This window comes from Chelonia mydas, chromosome 2, assembly GCF_015237465.2.
Source record: "Chelonia mydas isolate rCheMyd1 chromosome 2, rCheMyd1.pri.v2, whole genome shotgun sequence".
Lineage (NCBI taxonomy): Eukaryota > Metazoa > Chordata > Testudines > Cheloniidae > Chelonia > Chelonia mydas.
In genome coordinates, this window is record NC_057850.1 from 186,934,612 (window position 1) to 186,960,958 (window position 26,347).

The window sequence follows — 26,347 nt, forward strand, 5'->3', positions numbered from 1 at the left end:
TATTTTAATGTTGTTTGTTTTTTTTTGTTTTTTTTACCAAAGACAAGTAATGTTTGTTAGTTTGTACTGAAAGCAGGAGCTGCGTATAAACGTGGAACTGATCACCTGGATTTTCAGTCATGTGCTTCAATAAGTAAAATATATTGCTAGGTTACAGAGAAGCTAATCACCAAAAATATTAATCTGGTGAGCTTCAGTGCTTTTTTTCAAAGGAACTGTATCTGAGTTCTCTTGGCTACTAATCCAACTATTGGTGATTAATAGTAGCTTTTTAAAAAAGGAGAAAACCCTGCAACCTTTTGAAAGTGTGTGTTAGAGTGGAGAACATCCCTAACTCTTTCCATCTGCTGGAAAAAAAAATTTAAACCCCTGCCTTTTTACAGGGACTAAAATAAACAGCTGAGTTAAACATGAGACTGTCTCTGAATTATATTGATGTTTTGGTGTGTGCGTGTTTGAAGCATTTTTAAACGAAGAAAATTCCAGCCATCTAAAGATTTGTGTATTTGTAAAAACAGCAGTATTAGAAGTTGTTCAAATGGTGATGTTAAACAAGACATTTGAACTAATGTGGTCCTCTTCCCAAAGTTCATAAGTCAGCACATGTGAAGTCTGAGTATTCACAGATCCTATCTCTGTGTGTGTACGTTATAGTAGAAGAAGCATTTCCAATACATACGATGGCTGTTATTACTGTTATTGTTAACAAAAGGGTTACAGTATGTTGTCTTGATGTTCAAAAAGCCTAACAGATACTTCCTGCCAGGAATACAACTTTTTTTTTAAAGGAATGTGTTTTGAACAACTTTGAACACAGCATGATGCAAATGTGCTTTCATTTTACTCTGAAGAATAAACTTACTTACAAAAAGCATACACCAAGCAGTATTTGTATATTTCAGTTCTCAGAATTAATCAGCATTTGTCCACATATTAGATTTTCTGTATTTTTTTAAAATATTCTCTTCAGTTAGAAAGTTCTCAGTTTCTACTGATTGGTATGCCAGGGTCTAATCCTGCCCCTTCAAAGAAAAAAACTCATGAAATTTTGGCTGACCAGACACCTTAAGGGCAGTTCAGTGTGCACCAAAATCTGTCCTTTCTTTTCATTCTCTTTTGCAACCCTCGGTGTGAAAAATCTTTGCCTGTTTACCCTTCTTAGGGTATGTCTACGCTACGAAATTAGGTCGAATTTATAGAAGTCGTTTTTTTAGAAATTGTTTTTATATAGTTGATTGTGTGTGTCCCCACACAAAATGCTGTAACTGCATTAATTCGGTGGAGTGCTTCCACAGTACTGAGGCTAGTGTCGATTTCCGGAGCATTGCACTGTGGGTAGCTATCCCACAGTTCCTGCAGTCTCCGCCCATTGGAATTCTGGGTTGAGATCCCAATGCCTAATGGGGCAAAAACATTGTCGCAGGTGGTTCTGGGTACATGTCGTCAGGCCCTCCCTCCCTCCATGAAAGCAACGGCAGACAATGGTTTTGCGCCTTTTTTCCTGAGTTACCTGTGCAGACTCCATACCACGGCAAGCATGGAGCCCGCTCAGCTCACTGTCACGGTACATCTCCTGGGTGCTGGCAGACGCGGTACTGCATTGCTACACAGCAGCAGCCCATTGCCTTGTGGCAGCAGACGGTGCAATAGGCCTGATAGCCATCGTCGTCATGTCCGGGATGCTTCTGGCCACCTCGGTAAGGTTGGTCAGGAGTGCCTGGGAAGACATGGGCGCAGGGACTAAAATAGGAGTGATTCGACCAGGTCATTCTCTTTAGTCCTGCTGGCAGTCCTATTGTACCGTTTTCTGCCGAGCAGCCAGGAGATGAGGATGGCTAGCAGTCCTACTGCACCGTGTGCTGCCAGCCAAAGATGTAAAAGATAGATGGAGTGGATCAAAACAAGAAATACACCAGATTTGTTTTGTATTCATTTGCCCCTCCCCCATCGCTCCCTCCCTCTGTGAAATCAACGGCTGACAATTGTTTCGGTGACGTCTGTCAGGAGCACCTTGAAAAGTTTAATGGAGATTCAGTCCTGCCTGAAATACCGGGGGGAGGGATAGCTTATTGGGTTGAGCATTGGCCTTCTAAACCCAGGGTTTTGAGTTCAATCCTTGAGGGGGCCATTCTGTGTGACAGTTGTTTTTGTTTCTCCTTGCTGTAAAGCCACCCCCTTTGTTGATTTTAATTCCCTGTAAGCCAACCCTGTAAGCCATGTTGTCAGTCGCCCCTCCCTCCGTCAGAGCAATGGCAGACAATCATTCCGCGCTTTTTTTCTGTAAGCGTGGAGCCCGCTCAGATCACTTTGGCAATTAGGAGCACATTAAACACCACGCGCATTGTCTAGCAGTGTATGCAGCACCAGAACCTGGCAAAGCAAAACCGGGCGAGTAGGTGACGTCAGGGTGGTGACGAGAGTGATGAGGACACGGACACAGACTTCTCTCAAAGCATAGGCCCTGGCAATGTGGGCATCATGGTGCTAATGGGGCAGGTTCATGCGGTGGAACGCCGATTCTGGGCCCGGGAAACAAGCACAGACTGGTGAGACCTCATAGTGTTGCAGGTCTGGGACGATTCCCAGTGGCTGCAAAACTTTCGCATGAGTAAGGGCACTTTCATGGAACTTTGTGACTTGCTTTCCCCTACCCTGAGGCGCAAGAATACCAAGATGAGAGCAGCCCTCATAGTTGAGAAGCGAGTGGCAATAGCCCTGTGGAAGCTTGCAGCGCCAGACAGCTAACAGTCAGTCAGGAATCAATTTGGAGTGGGCAAATCTATTGTGGGGGCTGCTGTGATGCAAGTAGCCAACGCAATCAAAGATCTGCTGATATCAAGGGTAGTGACCCTGGGAAATGTGCAGGTCATAGTGGATGGCTTTGCTGCAATGGGATTCCCTAACTGTGGTGGGGCCATAGACGGAACCCATATCCCTATCTTGGCACTGGAGCACCAAGCTGGCGAGTACATAAACCGCAAGGGGTACTTTTCAATAGTGCTGCAAGCACTGGTGTATCACAAGGGACGTTTCACCAACATCAACGTGGGATGGCCGGGAAAGGTACATGACGCGCTCATCTTCAGGAACTCTGGTCTGTTTCAAAAGCTGCAGGAAGGGACTTTATTCCCAGACCAGAAAATAACCGTTGGGGATGTTGAAATGCCTATAGTTATCCTTGGGGACCCAGCCTACCTCTTAATGCCATGGCTCATGAAGCCATACACAGGCAGCCTGGACAGTAGTCAGGAGCTGTTCAACTACAGGCTGAGCAAGTGCAGAATGGTGGTAGAATGTGCATTTGGACGTTTAAAAGCGCGCTGGCGCAGTTTACTGTCTCGGTTAGACCTCAGCGAAACCGATATTCCCCTGTTATTACTGCTTGCTGTGCGCTCCACAATATCTGTGAGAGTCAGGGGAGATGTTTATGGCGGGGTGGGAGGTTGAGGCAAATTGCCTGGCCGCTGGTTAAAGAATGGATGTTGTTTGCTGGCGTTCAAACATACGCTGCAATGCTTTGTTCTGCAATGATTCCCGACTACGTGCTACTGGCCTGGCGTGGTAAAGTGTCTTACCATGGTGGACGGAATAAGGCTGCCCTCCCCAGAAACCTTTTGCAAAGGCTTTGGGAGAACATCCAGGAGAGCTTTATGGAGATGACCCTGGAGGATTTCCACTCCATCCCCAGACACGTTAACAGACTTTTCCAGTAGCTGTCCTGGCCGCGAATGCCAGGGCAAATTAATCACTAAACATGCTTGCTTTTAAACCATGTATACTATTTAAGAAGGTACACTCACCCAGAGGGTCCCTTCTCTGCCTGGTAGGTCCGGGAAACAGCCTTGGGTGAGTTCGGGGGGGTACTGGCTCCAGGTCCAGGGTGAGAAACAGTTCCTGGCTGTTGGGAAAACCGGTTTCTCCACTTGCTTGTTATGAGCTATCTACAACCTCCTCCTCATCATCATCTTCCTCGTTCCCCAAACCTGCTTCCATGTTGCCTCCTTCTACATTGAAGGAGTCAGAGCACACGGTTGGGGTAATGGTGGCTGAACCCCCTAAAATGGCATGCAGCTCATCATAGAAGCGGCATGTTTGGGGTTCTGACCCGGAGCGGCCGTTTGCCTCCTCTGGTTTTCTGGTAGGCTTGCCTCAGCTCCTTAAGTTTCATGCAACACTGCTTCAGGTCCCTGTTATGGCCTTTGTCCTTCATGCCTTGGGAGATTTTGACAAATGTTTTGGCATTTCGAAAACTGGAACGGAGTTCTGATAGCACGGATTCCTCTCCCCATACAGCTATCAGATCTCGTACCTCCCGTTCGGTCCATGCTGGAGCTCTTTTGCGCTTCTGGGACTCCATTATGGTCACCTCTGCTGATGAGCTCTGCACTCACCTGCAGCTTGCCACGCTGGCCAAACAGGAAATGAAATTCTAAAGTTCGCAGGCCTTTTCCTGTCTGCCTGGCCAGTGCATCTGAGTTGAGAGCGCTGTCCAGAGCGGTCACAATGGAGCACTCTGGGATAGCTCCCGGAGGCTAATACCGTCTAATTGTGTCCACATTACCCCAAATTTGACCCCGCAAGGCCGATTTCAGTGCTAATCCCTTTGTCGGGGGTGGAGTAAGGAAATCGATTTTAAGAGCCCTTTAAGTCGAAAAAAAGGGCTTCGTCGTGTGGACGGGAGCAGGGTGAAATCGATTTAATGCTGCTAAATTTGACCTCAACTCCTGGTGTAAACTAGGGCTTATAAATATGGTCAGCCATGCCCCCACAGATGCTTAAGTTTTCAACAGCTGCGCTAAGATGCGCGCCTGCGCGGCCGTGCAGTATGTTACTAAGGGCCATACACTTAACTCCCCCAGCCCTGGAGCTGCTGTGGTGGGGAGAGGCTCCTCTCCCCCGGCCCCACCCCAGAGCCTGCACCCCCAGCTGGAGCCCTCACACCCTGTGCTCCAATCCTCTGCCCCAGCTCTGAGCCCCCTCTCACACTCCAAACCCCTTGGCCTCACCCCCAACACACATCACCTCCATATTGGTGCACATAATGAAATTCATTCTGCACATGGATGGGAAAAATTAGAGGGAACATTGTTGCCAACCTCTGTGTCCAATTCTGGCTGATCTTTCTAGCACTAACTTCCTGGTTATTTTTATTGGCCCAGGCCTGGTATAGTAACTGATTTAGATTTATATAAGGAATAAAAACTTTCAGCTGAAACTATAAGGTCTAAATAGCTTAGAATAGCAATTCCCAAACTTTAGTGGTTCATGTACCACCTTTATTAAAAAAACCTGACGTTTGAAGTACCACATGCAAATTTCTTTGTGTACATTTATTTTATGCCTTAATACTGTTATATATTTACAGACTCATAGTAAAAGAAGCATTTGAATTTGACTTACGGAAATGTACTTGGAAGAAATTAGATGTGGGTTTGGTTGGGGGAGTCCATGTACAAGGGCTAGAGGACATGAGGTTTAAAGCTGATCAGGGATCTTTTGATAAAACTCATTTTTTGTTTGAAAATTCTGACTTACCTAAACTCATATTTTGCAGAAACCTACTGGCTTTGATGAAACTTTCATCAGGAAAGTTTCTTTTCAGGTGGAGGATGAAATTTTTGGTCAAAGTAGAGAGACAAATGCCAGAAAAGCCTGGTGGTTAGGGCACTCACCTGGAATGTGGGCAGACCCAAATTCAAGGCCTTGATCTGCCTTATTCAGATGAGTGCCCTAACAACCAAACTATTGGCAATTATGGGGTGGGTGGATCTCTCTCGTTCTGTTGCTGTTTTGTTGTGGAAAAACTTCAAAAGGTCTCAGTTGCATCCTGATGCAGATTGGGAATTCCTGAAATTATGAGAAGTTTCATAAGACAGGAAAAGAGTTTCCTGCCCGGCTCTAACCAGGTTAGACAGAGGATAGGGTCAGGGATTGTGTCTGGGGTGGAGGGAGGGTTAGAACGGTGGAAGAGCCTTGTCTGGAATTGAGGAATTTTACCTGGGTATTGAACAGTTTCCATTCCAATTCAGCTTTGTTCCCAGTTCTCTTCCTGCTCCGTCTGAACCGTGGAGCTGCGTGCAGTCACCCTACAGTCTCTGGCCTGTCTGGAAAGTCTTTCCCACATCTCCTTCTGTCTTGGTCTCACAACTCCTTTCTGTTGGTTAAGGCATTCAACATGGCTCTTTCCTGGAGCTGTGCTTTGAATCAAGCCTTCCCCAGCTCATTAGTATCCAGATTCCAGCCCTGTTCCATGGATCCTCTCTTGGTCCTTGGACTCTCACATTTTGTCCTCTTGATTTCTGGGGCCCTACATCTTTCCTTCCTGGGGTTGGGTTGTGATTCAGGCAGCCTTTCCCAGCACACCAGTCTCTCTTCTGATTTCCATACCATGGTGTCTCTCTCATGGCTTAATGCTTCCCTGCAATGCTGCCCTCCAGGCTATCTGCACTGTCCCTTTTTAATCTTCCTGGAAGTCATCTAACAGCTGGGTTTTATCTTAAGGAGGTACCTTCCTCAGCTAGTCTGCTGTTCCCTTGAATACCTTGTTCTTTAAAGGGGCCATATAATGCAACAGGGGTTGGCTGGCCCCAGGTCCCATTATCTGTTAAAGGGGACATACCAGCTATTACAGCATACCACTTCCAATAAGCTCATATACCTCAAGTGATAAACATACTGCAGTCTCAGAATCTTAAACAGAAACACCATAGGAATGACCAGAAAATGTGAATATATTTGTTCCCGTTTTTTACACTATTTCTAAGTGCAGTAACAAAATATGTAAAGTAATATAATGGAAGTATAATATACAAAACATAGATATGCAATGTACTTGACCACAATGTTGAGGAATTACATTTTATTGCTGAAGCCTCTATTTCCCCTTCCCACTTCCCTTCAAAATGTTAGGCTGTTTTGTTTCTATTGCCTGCCTTCTTCATTTTTTCAGTCAATAGTGCTCCTTCAGTTAGCCAGAGATGCTTGTTGGAGTGATTCATGTCAGATCTTCTCTTCCTCTAGCCTTTTCCCCTCTGCCTTGAAGGTAGAAAGTGCTTTCTGTACAGTGTTTCTTATTCCTCTCAACCTGGAAGAAAGGGATTGAAATTAGTTAATTTGAATGATCATTGGACTAGCTATACAGTTCTACTTCCTATTGTCTCAATAGTGTGCATTCATGTCCTCACACCTTTTTTTGTTCTTTCCACTCTCCTGTCTCTTTTGTGTGTCTTAACCCCTCCTTCTACCTTTCTGGGTCTCTGCTTCCTCAGGATTGCATCTATGCTTGTGCCATCACTGCTATAACAGTGGTGAAGTGATGCAGTCAGTCCCAGCCAGTTTGCTGGGAAAGCACTACGCAGGAATAATACTGACATAAAAGCAGCCCTCCATTGCTGCAGGCCTACTGTAAGAGAAGGGGGGGCGTGGATTGAAGGGGAAAATGTAGTCTTTTGTCCACATTCCAAGAAAAGAACAGTGGGGAAAATAGTACTTGTGCCATTGCTGGTGTTGCAGATTGGTTGTCTACTAGTAGCAGTATGTGAAACTGACTGACGGTATTCAGCAAAAACAACGAGGAGTACTTGTGGCACCTTAGAGACTAACAAATTTGTTTGGGCATAAGCTTTCATGGGCTAAGACCCACTTCATCAGATGCATGGAGTGGAAAATATAGTAGGAAGACATATATACATAGTACATGAAAAGATGGGAGTTGCCTTACCAATTCTAATGAGACCATTCAATTAAAGTGGGATATTATCAGCAGGAGTAGTTTCACTTTGCTCTTGAGTACTGCTGCTCTGTGAAGGAGCAGAAACACAGCCGTGATTCTTGTCTGTGGAAAGAGTTCTGTAATATGGGATTTCTATGATCTCTGTGCCAAATTCAACCCTTGGTATCTTACATCACTTTTGTAAACTCAAGTTCTGGTCTGCCTTTTCTCACATGAGTTTAATTAAGTAAAATGAATTTTTTGTTTTTGTTTTTAATAAAGAATAGTTATTAATAAAACTGGTACGTATTTGCTTGCTTAAAATTAATTTGAATGTTTACTGTAATAGATGAGAACTTTATAGACTCTGACCGCTACTCCAAGTGTTACTGAGTAGTATACATTGGCCTTTGTTTTACCCAACTGAAAGATTAGATCAGCTATACATCTAAGGTGTTGAAAGAGCATTGCCTGTTCCAACAAGAGTCTGGAATAAATTGCTTCAATAAACAGACTCCAGATTCACTCATTTCATGTGGTTGAATGGGAATAATGTGACTGCTTTGTCTAACCTATGCCCATTTTCGGAGACCTGCAATCACTAATGTACCAATATTGTGTGATGGTCTATAACTTTTGAAATGTGGCAGAAATTCTAGCAGATAAGCTCTTGATATAGAAGCTACAGACAGCCTTTGTAAATCATAAATTGTCACTTTCTGAGAGTCATAGTGAGGACTACATCATGCCCTCAGAATGGAATAAATGTTTAAGTTAACTTTAATCAGATCCTGGAGTTCTGTTCTTAAGCAATATGAAAATAGATACCCTTTATGCATTCTATGCACTTAAATACAACAGATGTGCTCAGCTTCTCTCTGGTGCTCACTTGATCTGAGGCAGCCAGTGACGTAGCTTGGTTTCCATGGCAGTGACTTCGTGTTATGTAAGGAAGTTGAACGTACACTGCCCTGGTTGTTAAGGTTCTGAGAATCTTTCTTGGACAATCCTTTCCCAATCAACCTTTTAAAAGATCATTAAAAGTATGTGAAGTGTTTCAGGTTCTGTTAATTGGTTAGTAATTAATACCACTTCTATTTTATGTTAGTAATTACAGCAGTGAATATGTAGGTCAGTGATCCATGGTTCTAAAGGTCAAATCGGACCCTGAAATCTGCACTGTGGTTTTCACTAGAAAATCTTGATGACTCTGTGTACACCTCACAGGAATTAATATAGATATAGCTTCAGTCTACCTTTCTGAAATCAGTGTATATTTCCAGTCTTGTAGCCCCTGTGTTAGTGCTGTAAACATCAAAAGGTGCACCCTAAATTTCACAATTTGCTCCCTGTACTCCCCCCCCCCCCAAACTCCTCGTCTCTTGCTAATTTGCCCTCCTCAGAAATGGATGCTTTAACTTTGAAATGAAAAATTTATTCATCATATAGCCTTCTTTTGGCTCGTCACTAAGATGTTAACTATTTTTGTATATAGCAGATTTTTAAATTTTCGTATTTTAAATGCAGAATTTTATTAAGTACATTACATCACAAGTTCTTAAACTGAGGGTTGGGAATCCTAGGTGAATTGTGCCCTCAGAGCGAGAGCATATAGGGAAGAGTGGACTCACCGCTACTTCAGTTCCTTCTCAACTGCCTGCAGCTCAAGATGAAGTAAGATGAAGCAAAGTGTCTGCTGCTTCTTAGTAGCTATTACCAGTTCTTTTTTTTTTTTTAGTTTATTCTTTTATTTTTTGAGTATTTATTCCCCCTGCCCTTGTTTGCAGAAATCTCTGGGTTTTGGGGGGTGGTTCTCCCCCATCGATTTCCTGGTATGTGACTAATTCCTTGGCCTTTCAACTGGTCTTACTGTGGGGTGTGCCAAAAGCCCCAGGATTCAAAGCCTGCCAGACCTGCAATAGACTTTTTCCCCTAGATTGTCGAGCAGTCTAGCTGTCTCCGGTGTCTCAGAGACTCCCACATCCTGTTGAAGTGCAAAGCTTGCACTGGGTTTAAGAGCAGATATCCCAAGGAAAAGGTGGTAGGAGTAAAGCTTCTCGTTTAGGAATGCGCTCTAAAGCCTGCAGTGTCCAAGTCATGTCCCCCCAGTACTTCAGTGACCGCTTCAGAGATGAAGCGCTCTAGGAAACAAAAGCATCCTTCTCCTCGTAGAACAGCAGTTCTCAAACTGTGGGTCAGGACCCCACAGTGGGTGCTGAGCCCATTTTAATAGGGTCACCAGGGCTAGCTTAGATTTACTGGAGTCCAGGGCTGAAGCTGAAAACCTAAAGGCTTCAGCCTGGCATGGCAGGGCTCAGGTTACAGACCCTTTGTCTGGGGCTGAAGCCCTTGGGCTACTGCTTTGTTCCCCCTGCCCAGGGCGATGAGGCTCAGGCTTTGGCTTCGACTTCCTTCCTCCCCCCCCCCCCCCCCATGGTGGGCTCAGTTTTGGTCCCCCCTCCTGGGGTCATGTAGTAATTTTCATTGTCAGAAGGGGGTCACGGTAGAATGAAGTTTGAGAACCCTTGTAGAACCTTCAGGAAAAGAAGGAGATCACTGCTAAGAACTGAACCTGGGGAGACCTTATGCCCTGGAATGGGTACCTCCGAGGCTTCAACAGACATTGGCACTGGGGCTTAGGTATTGTCTAAATAGATAATTCAGGATAAGCCTGCTAATAAGCACTGGTGAGAGTCATCTTCTCTAGTGCCATCTAGGCATTGAGATCCCTCTAATTCTAAAGACTCAAGGAAGTACTCAAGGTACTGTCTTCCTCTCTGGTGCCACTGTGAGAATCATATCACCTGGAGTGTAGAGACACCACCTTGACAATCACTTTGGAACCATCCTCAATGGCATCTTATTTGCCATTTCCATTACCACAGGCCTGTGGCATTCTCAAGGTTCCTGTCACAAAAGGACCTGTTTGTGTTGGAGGAACTGGAGTCTCCCCTCTTGTGGGTTACAGAGAGTCTGGGGTATCTTTTAGACTCCATTGAGTCCTCATCAGGGTACACCTCTTGAGGTGTCAGGTAGTAAGCTGAGGAAAAGCCCCACACCAAGATTTCGGAGTCAGAGGTGTTATCCCCAGAGTCCAAAAGGAGGGATCTAGGCATTGGTGCCAGAGATGGTACTGGAGGAGCTGATAGATGGGTAAGTATTGGGAGACAGACACTTTCTGCAAGGTGAAGAGAGGAGGTGCCTGATAGGCATGGCAGTAGCTGTGGAGATCTTGTGGATCTTGGGCTGGAAGATGTAGATGAAGGAGCTCTTTTAAGAATCTTGCTACCATGGCATCGGAGAAGATTGATATTCCCTGAATGGGGGAATGAAATGCCAGTATCACTGCTAGATGCACTTTCAGTGAACTAACTGCAAGCCCCAATGACTGAAGGGGCAGCATAAACTCCAAAATGTCCTGGATAGAGGTCAGTGTTGGTTGGATTCTGCAGGCTAATAACCACACCAAAAATCACTTTCATTTCACCAAATAGGCCATCTTGGTGGAGGGTTTTCTATTGAAGGAGGACTTGTTGGACAGCTGCCAAACACAGCTCTTCCTCCTCATTCAGCCATGCAGCAGCCATGCTCTGAGATGCAGGGAGCTGAGCACAAGATGCAAGGTGTGGCCTTGGTTCTGAGTAAGTTGGGGTGGGGACAAAGCAGTATGGGAGTCTTAACAGACAGTCCAAGAAGGTTGGAAAACCAGCACTGTCTTGGCCATGCCAGGGCAGTGAGAATGAGCTTGGCCTGATCCGCCCTGAGCTTGAGGATAACCTGAGGGATGATCTTGATTGCAGGAAATGTGTACAGGAGAGCTGACTGTCAACTGAGGTGGAAAGTGTCGGACAGGGAGTGTGGACCGAGGGCCCCTTGAGAGCAGAACAGATTACCTTGTATCAAACAGGTCAATTATTGGGATGACCCAAGCTATGAAGATCACCCACACTTGTCTTCAGGGACCATGTGTGACTCAGGGAAAAATACCTGCTGAGATGGTCACAAGATGATTCTGAACCCCAGGCAAATGAACAGCTATTGGAGTAATGTTCTCCTCGATGCAGAACTGCCACAGCCTGATCACATCTAGGCAGAGAAACATGGAGTGTGCTTCCTCTTGCTTGTTCACAGCATTGCTGTGGTATTACCGGTAAGTATGCGAACCACTGAGTCTCTGATACAGTCCTGAAAAGTATGACATTCATTTTTAATGGCCTGAAGCTCTAGCACGTTGATATGGAGTGAGGCCTCCTGTTCCGACCACAGCCCCAGTACTTCCAGTGATCCGAGGTGCCCCTCCGAACCCATTAGGGAGGCGCTGGTAAAAACCGACCTGGTTGGCAAGCTCTGGATAAAGTGAATGTCTTGGCAGACACTGCAAGGAGTCCAGAACCAGTGGAGGAAGGCAAACCAGTCTGTCTTAGAGGGTGAAGAGTAGGACAGTAAACCATCCTGAGTCACATTTGAATGGAGCAAAGGTGCAACCTTGCAAAACTGGATCACCTGCGTGCAAGCAAACACGTGGCTCAGGAGTCTCAGATGTATCTGAACGGTCACGGAAGGCTGAGACTGCAGACTGAGGCAAAAGTGCAAATTGTCTGAAAACAGTTGGCAGAAACGCTTTCAACGTCTTGGAATTTAACAGGGCCCCAGTGAACTCTATTTTCTGAGTAGGAGACAAGTTTGACTTCCTTGTGTTTCAGATGAGACTCAGATGGTTGAGCAAGCACAGTGTGATGCTGACATGAGCAAGAACTTCCTCTCTGGATCTGCCTCTCCAATAATCAATCATCCAGATATGGGAAGATGTGAATTCCCTTGTTCCTGAAATACTCCCTAACAATGACTATGCATTTGGTAAAAACGTGGGGAGCAGAAGAGAGGCTGAATGGAAACACTGTGTATTGAAAGTGGCTCTCTCTCCAAGTAATCAAAGGAATTGTCTGTGGCTCAGCAAAATCGACACATGGAAGTATGTGTCCTGAAGGTCCAGAGCAGCAATCCAGTCATTCTGAAACAATGCAGGGAGAAAAGTCGAGAGCGACCATTCAGAACCTCATGTACCTGATATAGTTATTCAGGTGGCAAAAGTTGAGGATGGGTCTTTCCCCTCCCTTTGACTTCACTGCAGGGAAGTACTGGGTGTAGAAGTCGTAACCCCGGTGTTCTGGCGGAACCTCCTCTACTGCTCCCAAAGCCAGTAGAATGGACCTGCTTGAGGAGCGGTATTTTGTGAGAGAAATCCCTGAAGACAGACAGGGAGGAAGGTTGGGGAGGATGTGTGGATAGGAACTGCATGGCATAACCTGATTTGATGACACTTAGGACCCAGCATTGTGAAAGTGAGATGAGGAGCGACGACTGGAACAGTGCTCTGGACTAAGGATTCAAAATGGGTACTTTGGGAGGTGCTGGAGGGAGGGCATGTGGATTGGCCAAACCCTGAGCCCACCTGCTTCCTCCTGTGAGATCTGTTCCCCTTTCTGGGGTAGTCCCATTGTGCTGGAAGAGGGAAAGCGTGGAAACGTGCTGCGGATGCTGCTGCTGCCGCCATTGCTGTTGAATGCTGTAGTTGCACCATTGGTGTGTACATCCCTCTCGCAGAACTGTAGGATAGCCCTGGAATCCTTGCAGGCGTCTCATCAGTTTTGTCTGAGAACAGTGGTTGGCTGTCAAAGGGCAAATCCTCAATGGCTTGCTGGACATTGGGGCAGTGCCTGAATTCCACAGCAAGGAAGCTCTCCCATGGTAACTGCAGAGGCTATCACTCTGGCTGAGATGTCTGTGATGTCTAGCAGAGACTGCAAGGACATCTTAGCCACCAAGCAACCCTTGGTGACACATGCCTCTCATGAGGCCTCGGCAGCTGGTCTGTGAACTTTGATGTAGCTGACCAGTTAACAAAACCATATTTGGACAGCAAGGCTTGCTCATTAGCAATTCACATCTGTAAGGAAGAGGAGGTGTAAATCTTCCTGCCCATCAGGTCTGTTCATTTAGAAACCCTATCCTTAGAGGTGGACTTAAACCTGCCCTATCGGGCTCTGTCGTTCACTGCAACTAGGGAATTTGGGGCTGGAGGGAAGTAAATGGGTATTCTCCTGCAAGAACTGCCTGGGTACTGAGGGAAGCAGCTACACGCTGCAAAAGGTCTTGGTACTGTTTAAAATCTCCGTTACCAAAGGGAAGGATGAACCAGGTAGCATGGAATTGTTCAGAGATGAAGGGCATCCTGTTTTAGGGCTTATAGACCGTGGTAGGATGGCTCTGGAGGCTCCGCAGAGAGGTGCTCTGCTGGTGCCTTGGCTTGTGGCAGATGGATGTTCACCACCACACACCTGGCCAGCAGTCACACCTTTGAGCGAGACAAAGAGAGGGACCTCCATGACAAGGAGCGTCCCATGGATTTTGTGGAGGCCACTGGCATGGATAAGGCATTCATGGCCAGTAGGCGCCAGGCCAAGAGCCTCTGTCCTGACCATGAGACAAATGCCAATCCCATAATAGTCCAATGGTCCCGGATGTGGTCAGGTAATGGAGAGTGGGAGGATGGTAACCCAAGTCAGATGCTGAGGAACTTTGGGATTCTGGAGATAAGGGCAGATAACAGTACAATAAGGAACTGTCACTCTTGAGGATGATAGAAACAAATATATAAAGAAATGACAAGATTGTGTGGTAAAACTAATATGCTATATGGAATGGTAGACGTGTAAGAAGATTCCAGAAATGTGTAGCAGTGCATTTTGTCCGTGGCATAGAAAAGATTAATTTGATACTGCTGGCAAGCTGTGCTGTTATAAATATTTTGGGTTGTGAGTTCTAGTAAGAAAGTCTGTTTCAACTCTTTTTGGGAAAGGTGTTTAATGGTGTGTCCTCTTTCAAGCTATAGATGGCTAAAAAACAGGAAAGAAAAAACAAAACAAAAACCAAGCAGATCTAAAATCTCTAAATGTTGAGAGACCAGCACTGAGTTTTACTCTATTAACTACACTTGATCTTAGCTGAAAACAGCCGAGAAGTGCTAATTTGTCCAACATTTCTTACAATATAGAAAAAAGTGTAGACATCTTTCTAGACTGGGTGGGTGAAAAGATACAGTTTTAACCAGAGGATCTTGTTTGATGTTGGGGTCATTCATTGCTCTTTGACTAGTTGTGGTAGTTTGAAATCAACTCAATTCTATGCAGGCTCTTCCATTATCTATTTTAAAGTGTCTTTGTCTATGAAATTACTCTGAAGAGTTGTTAAACATTTCCTGTTTTTCTTCAGTTTTTTACCACTTCCTTTTGCATTCTGCTAATTGTCTCTTACAAAGTGTTTGGTGTGAGCAGTAAATATAACATTTGATCTGTTTAACTGTTTTCTGTAACACATGGTTTTAGCCTGATTTGAATGGAGTCTTCAAACTTTATAGACTCATATTGCCTAACTTTTATTTTTTGATGTGCTCTCTCACCATTTCCCTTTGCCAAAAAACCCCACTCCTGATGAAGCCCTATATACTAAATTGGAGGCAAGAGAGGAAAAAGTTCAGTAAGGTCTATTGCTGTTGAATAGTCTAGCAAGAGTAGTGGAAGTCTCAATGGTTATTTTAACCCTAAACTAAAAGCACTCAAAGTATACTCTATGCAACAGTCCTTCTCTTTTGGAGATAAGTAAGGTAACCCAACTACTAATTGGCATCTTTTTCTTGAAAAGTATGCCACTCTCTAAGACTCCTGGAAAAGAAAACAGATTGGGCACTGAAAAGGTCTTCTGGATTTGTTTGTTGGTCAGCTTGCTGCTTCTTTTCATTCTCTCTGTGGCATGGTCACTAGCTGAATGCTTAGGAGAGATTTAGCCACCTTAAGAGGGAAGCATTGAAGTCCATTTTGCCGGATGTGCAGTTTCTTGCTGCGTCCCTCCATGCAGCCCACAATTCATTCAGTGACTGACAATTACCCTACTAAAGAGAGATTTCTAATAATGTCCTGGCTTTCAACCTCATGGCTCTTGGGGTGGGAAGGATGCCCTTCAGACATTTTTAATTCTTTTTGTAACAACTCAGTTCTTCCAACTCCTCTTGTCCTTGCAGTAGACCAGTAAGAATTTTAGGCATTCTTCTAACGCCATAATTCTGTAAAGGTCTGCTCCCTCAGTAGATGCATTGCTTTCTCTGCAAAAGGCTTTAGACAAAAGGCCTTGCTTGTCAGTAAACTGAGTTCAGGACTCAGTACTCTGTACCATTAAAGGAGGGGAGTGTGCCAAGTCTTCCAGTGGTCTCATAACTTCTCTAATTGTCTGTTTCCTTTTAGGAGTTAGGCTTAGGCTTCCTTTCAGATATATTATTTCCACTTAGATACTGTTGCTAGTTCTCAGAAAACTCTTAAAGTTCCATTCAAGCGAGTAATTTGTGTCCCTGAGACTCCCGGCTAAGTCATTTTGCCTGTAGCTTCTGATGTGAAGAGCAAGGAGCTTAAAGTTCTGTCTCTTCAACCACAGTTTCTATAGAGAAGGGGTGGGAGTGAAAACTGCGCCTTTGTTTCTACCCGCAGTGATTTCCCGGTTGTATTAGAACACAATGTGTTACAAAACTCCAGAGTAAAAAAGTACAGATTGTTATGAGGAAATAATATCACATTTGCCTGGACTATTTCAAAATACAACACTGTTAATTAAGTTTGGAATAGTTTATAGTTCTGAACTTTGACAGCACAGAATTATTGCAGCTACCATGTTCAGAGAAGGTGTTAAAGTATCAAGGCAATGCAGAAAGTCTTCAAGCCCTGTTTTTGGATCTTTGTTAAACCTGTTCTTTGTTTTGTACATATGTGAAAGTGATGGCTTCTTTAGTAACATAAAAGTATGTAATGATAAAATATTATGCAGGCAGTTCAGTACTTCATTGAAGTTTGACTATGATCAAGAATTTGTCTTGTTTTTTCATGTGATGGTATTAAAAACCAATCTTTTCCAACTTCATTACTAGCAGCTTTTATTAGGGCTGTTGATTAATCGCAGTTAACTCATGTGATTAACTCAAAAAAATTAATTGCAATTAAAAAAATTAGTCGTGATTAATTGCACTGTTAAACAATAGAATACCAATGGAAATTTATTAAATATTTTGGATTTTTTGTACATTTTCAAATATATTCATTTCAGTTACAGCACAGAATACAAAGTGTACAATGCTCAATCTATATGATTTTTTTATTACAAATATTTGCACTGTAAAAATGAGAAACAAAAGATTTTTTTTTCAATTCACCTCATAAAAGTACTGTAGTGCAATCTCTTTATCATGAAAGTGCAACTTACAAATGTAGGGTTTTTTTGTTACATAACTGCAGTCAAAAACAAATCAATGTAAAACTTTAGAGCCTACAAGTCCACTCAGTTCTACTTCTTGATCAGCCAATTGCTAAGACAAACAAGTCTGTTACATTATGGGAGTTTAATGCTGTCCACTTCTTAATTACAATGTCACCTGAAAGTGAGAACAGGTATTCGCATGGCTGTTGTAGCTGGGGTTACAAGATATTTATATACCAGATGCGCTAAAGATTCATATGCCTCTTCATGCTTTGGCCATTGTTCCAGAGGACATGCTTCCATGCTGATGATGATCATTAAAAATATAATGCGTTAATTAAATTTGTGACTGAACTCCTTGGGGGAGAATTGTATGTCTCCTGCTCTGTTTTACCTGCATTCTGCCATATATTTCACATTGTATCAGTCTTGGATGATGACTCAGCACATATTGTTCATTTTAAGAACACTTTTGCTGCAAATTTGACAAAATGCAAAGAAAATACCAATGTGAAATTCCTAAAGATAGCTACAGCACTTGACCCAAGATTTAAGAATCTGAAGTGCCTTCCAAAATCTGAAAGGGATGAGGTGTGGAGCATGCTTTCAGAAATCTTAAAAGAGCAACAGTTAGATGCGGAAACTACGGAACCCGAACCACCAAAAAAGAAAATCAACCTTCTGCTGGTGGCATTTGACTGAGATGATGAAAATAAACATGCGTCAGTCCGCATTGCTTTGGATCATTATCAAGCAGAACCCATCATCAGCATGGACGCATGTCCTCTGGAATGGTGGTTGAAGCATCAAGGGACATACGAATCTTTAGCGCATCTGGCATGTAAATATCTTGCAATATTTGTGGGTAAAAAGACTACAAAGATATATTTCCTCAAAAGAAATGTGTGGTCTTTTAAATCTAGTTAATGAATATTACTTTATTATTCCAAACATAAATTTGTAATACTTGTCTGTCCTATTATGGATAAGATGTGAAATCTTCTATTTAAAGTTAAACATTTTGCAATTTAAAGCAGACAGACTATTTTATTGTGTGTGGGAAGGGACGGGTGGGGAGAAGGAAGGTGTAGTATTTGCTTAGCTCTCTTAAAAGGCCAATTAGAATATAGAAATACAGAAAAATTGTAGATAGTGTGTTTAAACAAGATTTTAAGGCAAAGTAGGTTAATTAAAACATATTTCAATAGTACATTGAACTCTCAAGAAAACGATGCAGTTGTCTGTTAATGAAACACATGAACGGAACATACTCTATGCATGAAGAGAATGGGCTCTTACAGTGTGTATTTGTGTATGGGGGGAAGAATATTCCATGACATCCTCTTCAAATTTCTTGCAACTCAACTTTACAGTGAAAGAAAATCACTTGTTTAGACTTACACTAGGAAAGCATTCACTACAAATTACCCCCCATCCTGTAGAACTTTTAGAGAAGTTAATGTTGTAGGAGTTGATCCTGAAAAGTACTCTGTCTGGAACCACTCTGGTACCACTCTGGCAAATTATTGAAGCACATTTTAAATGTGTGAATAGTCCCACTGAATTTACATGTATTGCTGTAGTGAGGCCACAGTGCTCAGTGCCTGCAGCATAGAGCTCACAAGCCATCATTAGCAGAAATCAAATGATTCTCTGGGTTAATATTGATCATAAATTAGAATTCTAAAGAAAATTAGGTTGAATTGTTCCTATTTATTTTTCAGCTAAACTATGTAAAGAATAAATAGTTTATAACTAGTAACATGAGTGATTGATTGTTCTAAAAATGAATAAATGCATATGATTTACACACGATTAAGTGAAACGTAGTTGTCTCTTTGAGTATGTTAACTACTCTGACATCTGTACTGCAACCCTCCCTCTTCCCATGACCTCCATGGCAGGGCTCCACCCTGACAGGGAACGTCTACACTGCTTGTTTAGCCCTGTAGCACGAGCCCACGTCAGTTGATCTGGGCTCTGAGATTCACTGCTGCTGTGTGGGGTTTTTTTGGTTTGTTTGCAGTATAGTCGTACCCTGATTAAGCCACAAATGGAGCATTTTTTAATAAAAAAAATCTTATAGCATTGCCTTCACTCCTATATATAATCCGTTAGTCGGTACTATACATATCTCCTGTTATCTGCAACACTTCAGATCTTTGCTGACTATCATTTGTCTTGTGAAGTTCTTTAGTAGTGCTTCCTTCTGAGAGTTAACTTTTTAAAATTGACTGAATAGATTGAAGTATTTGCATGTTGTAGAAAAAAGCGACATACTGCTCAGATGTACTACTATGATTACTTTTAATCTTTTGGTGTATGTCACCTTATCAGGAAATAAGAAAATTAATGCTTTGTTTTTCTACAAGATGTAATTGGAAGAAATCCATGTGTTAACTGCATTAAATGTTTGTTCCTAAATAATTTAGAAAAATTTAAATCTAACTGAAGATAATACCAATTACAAGCAGTGAACTAGATTAAAATATTTATAATAAAATGAATAGAGAAATGTAATTTGGGATTTACCAGTAAAATAAAAAATCTAATTCATCGGTATCCCCAAAATCTTAAAAATGAAGGTTGTTCCAGTGCTTCATCCAGTAACATGTAAATACTGAGAATTGTTTATTCTAGTCCTCCAGAAGGGGCAGATACAGTAGCTACAAACCTTTCCTTTTCAGTAATATGTACCCAGTTATAAGGTAGTCTATACATTTTCTAGTTTTGAATGAGCAAAATAGTCTGACTTTGAATAAATATTTGCTACAAAATGAGAGAGGACTCTGTTAACAAATTCAGATGTTTTTTTCACAATTAATTGTAATCATGAGCAATCGTAAAGCTTTAACAATGGAAAAAGGTCAACTTTTATTGAAATTCAGTATAAAATGCAGCAAAAACGGAGGTGTCAGGAAATAGATATGTATTTAAGATTGTAATGCACTCCCATATTTTTCTGCATGGCTTTAAATCATAAATTTTGGTCCTTCCATCCAAAATCTTAAAGCTGTCAGTAAAATGTAGAACCTATTGTATTTTGTACTTCATTACAAAGGAATTGTAAATTCCACAGTTAATGCCTATAAAGACAGTCTGATGATGATACTTAAGTTAGTTAGAAACCTTAATGGAAATTTAGCAAACACTTTACATTGGCAGTATTTTTTCTGTCTCTCTGGCAATAAGTTTAAAACGTGTATTATAATTTACAGATATATGGAGCCTGGGTGTTATCCTATTCATGTTGGTATGTGGACAACCACCATTCCAAGAAGCAAATGACAGTGAAACACTGACTATGATCATGGACTGCAAATACACAGTGCCATCGCATGTGTCCAAAGAATGTAAAGAGTAAGTAAAATATTAAGTAATTTGGTAGCATTCATAGATATGTATACTACCAACAAATTATCTAGAATCTGGTTTCTCAGGTGCCAGGAAGTTTTTATTGATACTATTTTTACAGAGCTTCCAATGCTAAAATTCCCTGCTATGTTACCAGCAGTTTCCTTAACTTGTTAATTCTTCTGTTAGCACCAGTTAAATAGCTTCTTGCGCAGCGTTACTACATCTTTAATCTCTTTGCCTCTTTCAGTCTTTATCAACGTTGACTGAATTTGTTCCTTTGAAATGTTTTGAGCCTGAGACTCTCCACACATTTGTATTAGGCAAAGTTGTCACAGATTTTTGGGTTGGGGCGGTCATAAGTAAACCATTATTTGTCTGAATAGTTGTTCAAGGATATTGTCACTAGTTGTTATGCTCAAGAATACGGCATCAGGCTTTTGCTTATCTCCTACTAAAATTGCAGTCCCAAAATCAACATACTGGGTGTCAAGGAAAAAATATCTATGTAAATAGCACATGCCACTTAGGAATCATGACTCATTTTGAGATGTTTATTCTGGAATGTTCACTGCAGCTCTTTGACGATTTTGAATCGTTCAGTACTCCCCATATGTTGAAGTCAGGTTGATGCATGTAGGCTTCAGCCCCTAAATGTAGATCCCCAAGATGTGAGATTCCCCCTTTCTGTTAGAATCTTTATTCAAGCATAGCTAGAGTCCTCAGTAAATGACAGAATATTTTACCACTCCATACGCCTTGAATATCCTGGTGCAGTGGTGCCCAAACTTTTGCTTTAGTGTCTCCCCTTACCAGAAATGTAATGTGTCCGCGCCACTCCAGGCCAGGAGCAGAGGTGGGAGCTGGGGGCAGGGGCTGGGAAGGGACCTGGGATTGGGGCAGAGCAAGGCTGGGTGGGGCCCGGGCCCTGCTGCGTCTCCCACTTTGGGGACCATTGGCCTAGTGCATGTATAAGATTTCAGGTTTCCTCTTATGCCAAACACTGGAGTTCAAGCAGAGCCTGATCTTTTGCATGGACCAGGTGAATGTCTTCCACCTTCTGGTGCTTGCTGTAATAGCCATACCTGCGTTCATATATGACGTGGAGTCTAGTGCATTTTTTAGTACTGCACTCGGTGTCATAAGTGAGCTGTAGTTATTTTTTGTGCTCTAGCTCTCAGTATTGAATTTGGCTCTGCTGATTCTGCTGACTTAGCATAATCAGTAATGCAGAAAAGCTGTTCTTGTCACATCTTTTAGAAGTATCAATAGTTAACAATCCAGGAGAGGCATACGAGAAAGAATTAATCAACTGAGCACTACTAGAAGAAATTCCTTGAGACCCCATAAACCAATAACTATTTTTCCAATGAATGTATTGGGTGAAATTGTCACTGCCAAAACCAGAATTGGTAGGTCTGATCATTCTGTGCACCAGCCTCTCCCTCTCCCTCCCCCTCCCCTGTCTGTCTTCTCCCAAAAGATAGGATTTGGTATGCCACATCTACTAGCCTCTGGTCAATAATCTGTATCAGGAAATACTAGGTCCTGTGTCGGTGGGTTTCAATTCTAAGTGTGCAGTAAAGATTGTGATTTTTTTTCCCTCCACCACTTCTGCCCATTTCTCCTGGGGAAGAGACTTTAAGAATCTCAGTAAGTAAGATATAGAGATGGTCCTGCTTTGGGTGAAAGCATCTTTGGATGTTTGTGATGCATTAGAAAGCATAGCAAAGTTGATGGATAAGCTCTGCACCTCTTTGTACTTGCAATACGAGGTAGAGTGAAAACTTTGGAAACCTGCTATCTATACATAACACATCTTTTGGAGACAGAGACCATATTGGCAAAGGAGAAGAAAGCTGTCCTTTATTTTCCTGTGTCCCACCCAGCCGTCCTCTTTGAAATTTAAAAATTACAAGGGAAAAAGATAGACTAATGATATTCGGTATATGTCCCTCCTTTTTCTTGGCAGTTTTTAGGAGTCAACAGTGCAGGCAATATAGGACCTCCTCTTTCCTTTGTAACTCCTTTCTCTACTCATATCGTGATTCCCATATTTAACAAAAAACAACTTGTGGAATACATTGCATTATAACGTGTAGTTAGATTGTTGTCCTGCCTAGCATGCTTGGTACGTGAGTTCAAGCATTCCTTCATAGCTGTGCCCCTTACCTTTTCTGCTACATTTTGAAGTGCTAAAGTTCCAATGGAGCATCAACACTAAACATCCTCCATCACCAGCTCCATGTCCTGTGCAAAGCAGGTAATTTGGGGCAAATGCTGTCATTTGCCATGGCATAAACTGAAGTTCTGCATACATTAGGCAAGTAGAAATGTGCTAGTCATACAATATCCATTCTCTATACATTCTGTGACAGTTTGTGCTTGGGTTACACTTCTGCCTGCTCGCAGTTGGAGACATATCACTTGATTTAGCATCTACCCAGAAAGAAAAAGCTTGTCATTGCAGAGTCCTCAGCTCTTTCTCTCGACAGCTCCCCTTCCTCTTGCTGATACTTAAGAACTTAGGGCCTGGTTCCTACTTTAAAATAAAACACACTTTTCTTTGTTTGCAGTTTTGTTGTAGCTGTGTTGATCACAGAATATTAGAGACATCATGGTGGGTGAGGTAGTATCTTTTATTCGACCAAACTTCTGTTTGTGAAAAGGACACATTCATTTGAGAGCATAGTGATTGTCTTGTTTCATCCACACAGTTGTTGTTGGGGCATTTAAAGCACTCGATAAGGTGCACCACATGGTGTGATAAGCACATACAGGACCCAATTATCTTAAAAGGTTTGTTGTGGAGGTATTGATTATTGTAGCAGTGGCGATACGTCTGCAAGTTTTGCATCTGTTGTTATGAGGGGCTGGTGCTGCTTAGAATTGGTATGTCCTGGTCTGTGGGTGACATGAAGTAGTCACTATGCTCTCAGGTGAACTCTCACATAAAAAAGATAAAAACACCCAATCACTTGTGGGTAAACGCTTTCTTCACAAAACAGTCTCTCCATATCTGACTTCTGAGTCCTTGTTCTCAAAGGAAACCAGCTCAACACCTTCAAAAGACAAGCCTGGGAACTGAAATCCATAACTTTGCTAGACACCAAAAACCATGGACTCAATGAAGACACTGGGTTTATGGCTCATTACAACAATCTGTAACCACTAATCCTGCTTTGTCCTATGATTGTAGAGGTATTAACTGCCCATTTCACCTTGAACGGTCTCTTGCAACATGTGTTAACTCCTTATCTCTTCCACCCTTCTATTTAGTTGTGACACTGAGTACCTTTCCCAGATCTGAAGAAGACCTCTGTGTAAGCTCAATAGCTTGTCTCTTTCACCAAGAGAAGTTGTCCCAATACAAGATATTACCTTTTCCACCTTGTCTTTCTTACATTCTTTGTAATGCCTTACATTTGATGACAATAGCAAAAAATGTATTAATAATTTTAAACAACATTTATATTGGAGTAGCACCTAGAGGCCCACCTAGTTTGGGACATGACTGTGAAAAGTACTGTGCCAACCAATAGAAAATGAAAGTCCAGAAGAGTGTAGAGGTGAAAGAGCTCAAGTAAATCAAATGGAAATGGTGGCGTTTGCTATGTCTGCAGTTTTTATGATTGAGTTGCTTTATTCATTTCAGTTTTGCATTGTCATTTAGAGTATTTTTGTGACTGCAGATTCAGGTTCCAGTCACACTGTACTTGCATTATTTTTACTGGAAGGTCTGAAAAGAGGCTAATATGAGCTCATAGTAACAAAAGGAAAACAGTCTTCTTCCTAGTGTTGCTGTTGTGATGGCTACTTTCTGAACATATTAGTACGTTTTGTTTATAGATTTATTTTTTGTTCCTAGTCTAATTACACGGATGTTACAGAGAGACCCAAAGCGAAGAGCATCTTTGGAAGAGATTGAAAATCATCCATGGCTCCAAGGAGTTGACCCATCGCCTGCAACAAAGTACAATATCCCTCTGGTTTCATACAAAAACCTTTCTGAGGAAGAACACAATAGTATAATACAACGCATGGTCCTTGGCGATATAGCAGATCGAGATACAATAGTAGAGTAAGTTACCAATTTTCTACATGCAATTTGATGATTTTAATGTTATATTTAACTTGAGAATTACTAAAAAATTGAATGCAATCACAGAAAAATGACTTTCTGCTTCTTCCTAAATGCTGAGACAAAGCCCCACAAGAGATATTGAGCCTGTGATAGAGTTCTTTACTTGAAGTAGTGTAGATTTAATCTGATGAATTAATTTTAAGTGCAGTTCTATTCTGAAAAATACTTCTGCAAAGACAGGATTTTATTTTTAATGTCTCACTTACTCCTTATCAGATCCGTTCAGTTTACGAGTAAAAAGTGTCAAATTCACCATGAGCGCCAGTTAAATTGGATTCTTCTTCGAATGCTTGTTCATGTCGATTCCAGGTAGGTGTGTGCACACCACGTGCACAGTCGTCAGAAGGTTTTCCCCCTATCGGTACCTGTTGGGTCAGCTGTGGAGCCCCCTGGAGTTGCATCTTCATGGCAGCGTATATAGGTCCCTGCCGACCTGCCACCTCTTCAGTTTCTTCTTACTGCCAGTGATGATTGTTAGAGCAGCTCTTCTCTTGCTACGGCAAGTGATCCCCTAGTGGACTGTCTCTAGTGTTTCTGTATAGTTAAAAACTTAGTATTAGTTAGGGTTTTTGCGGGGGAGGGCGCACACTTAGGCAGACTCAAGGCCTTTGGTTCCAGGCAGAACTTCCATTGCTAATCAACGTCAGGGAGATAAGAGCGGTCCGCCTTGCTTGCCAGACGTTCCAGGCCCATCTGCAGGCGAGATGTGTGTCGGTCAATACCAGTAGGCAACACATCATCAGCGACATTCTATATAAACAGACAGGGTGGTCCTCGCTCCTCTCCCCTGTGCCGGGAAGTCCTCCAGCTGTGGGACTTCTGCATTGCCCATTCGATACATCTAGAGGCATCATACCTTCCAGGTTCCCAGAATGAGCTGGCCAATCATCTCAGCAGGTCATTTTACAATCATGAGTGGTCCCTCTGCCTGGATGTTATCAACATCTTTTAATGGTGGGGGTTTCCCCAAATAGATTTCCTTGTAAGGAAGTACAACAGGAAGTGTCACCAGTTTTGCTCCTTCCTGAATCACAGCCTGGGCTCGCTTGCAGACGCTTTTCTCTTCCCTTGGAAGTACCACCTACTATATGCTTCCTGCCCTTCCCACTTGTACACAAGGTATTGCTGAAAAATCAGAAGGGAGAGAGCATCAATGATCTTAATAGCACCAGTGTGGCCTCGCCAATGCTGGTTTACCATGCTTCTAAACCCGTCGGCGGACACGCCAATAATTCTGCCTCTGGTCCCGGATTTGATCACCCAGGACCACGACTGCCTCCAGCATCCCAATCGATAGTCGTTCCATCTCACGGCATGGAAACTCCGTGGCTGAACCCCTTGGAGCTTACATGCTTAGACCCTGTTAGAGAGGTCCTCCTTAACAGCAGGAAGCCATCCATGAGGGCCATCTATCTGGCCAAGTGGAAATGATTCTCCATTGCGGCATTACAAAAGCACACTCCACCCTTACAGGCATCAATTTCCTTTATCCTAGACTTTTTGCTGCATCTAAAACAGCGAGGTCTGTCAGTGTCATCAATAAAAGTGCACCTGGCCGCTATTTCAGCTTTCCACCCCAGTGCAGCCAATCAGTTGGTTTTCGCGAACCCCATGGTGAGCCGCTTCCTCAAGGGATTAGACAGATTGTACCCTCAAGTAAAACAGCCAGCTCCTCCATGGGATCTCAACCTTATGCTCTCTGGACGGATGGGACCTCCTTTCTAGCCCTTGGCAACATGCTCCCTCCTCTACCTCTCCTGAAAAGTAGTGTTCTTGGTAGCTATATCATCAGCCAGGAGGGTGTCTGAGTTTAAGGCTTTAATTCGGATCCCCCATACACG

At 42.7% G+C, this 26,347-nt stretch overlaps 1 protein-coding gene across 5 annotated transcripts in view; it reads left to right on the forward strand.

The window, feature by feature from the left end:
• The window catches only part of SNRK (SNF related kinase), an 81,536-nt gene that overhangs the window by 39,022 nt on the left and 16,167 nt on the right, over positions 1-26,347 (forward strand). For all 5 annotated transcript variants that reach the window (XM_037890353.2, XM_037890355.2, XM_037890356.2 and 2 more), the window contains 2 exons: positions 20,227-20,368; positions 24,231-24,443. In XM_037890353.2, coding sequence (XP_037746281.1) covers positions 20,227-20,368; positions 24,231-24,443 — 355 coding nt within the window. The remainder of the gene's footprint in view (positions 1-20,226; positions 20,369-24,230; positions 24,444-26,347) is intronic.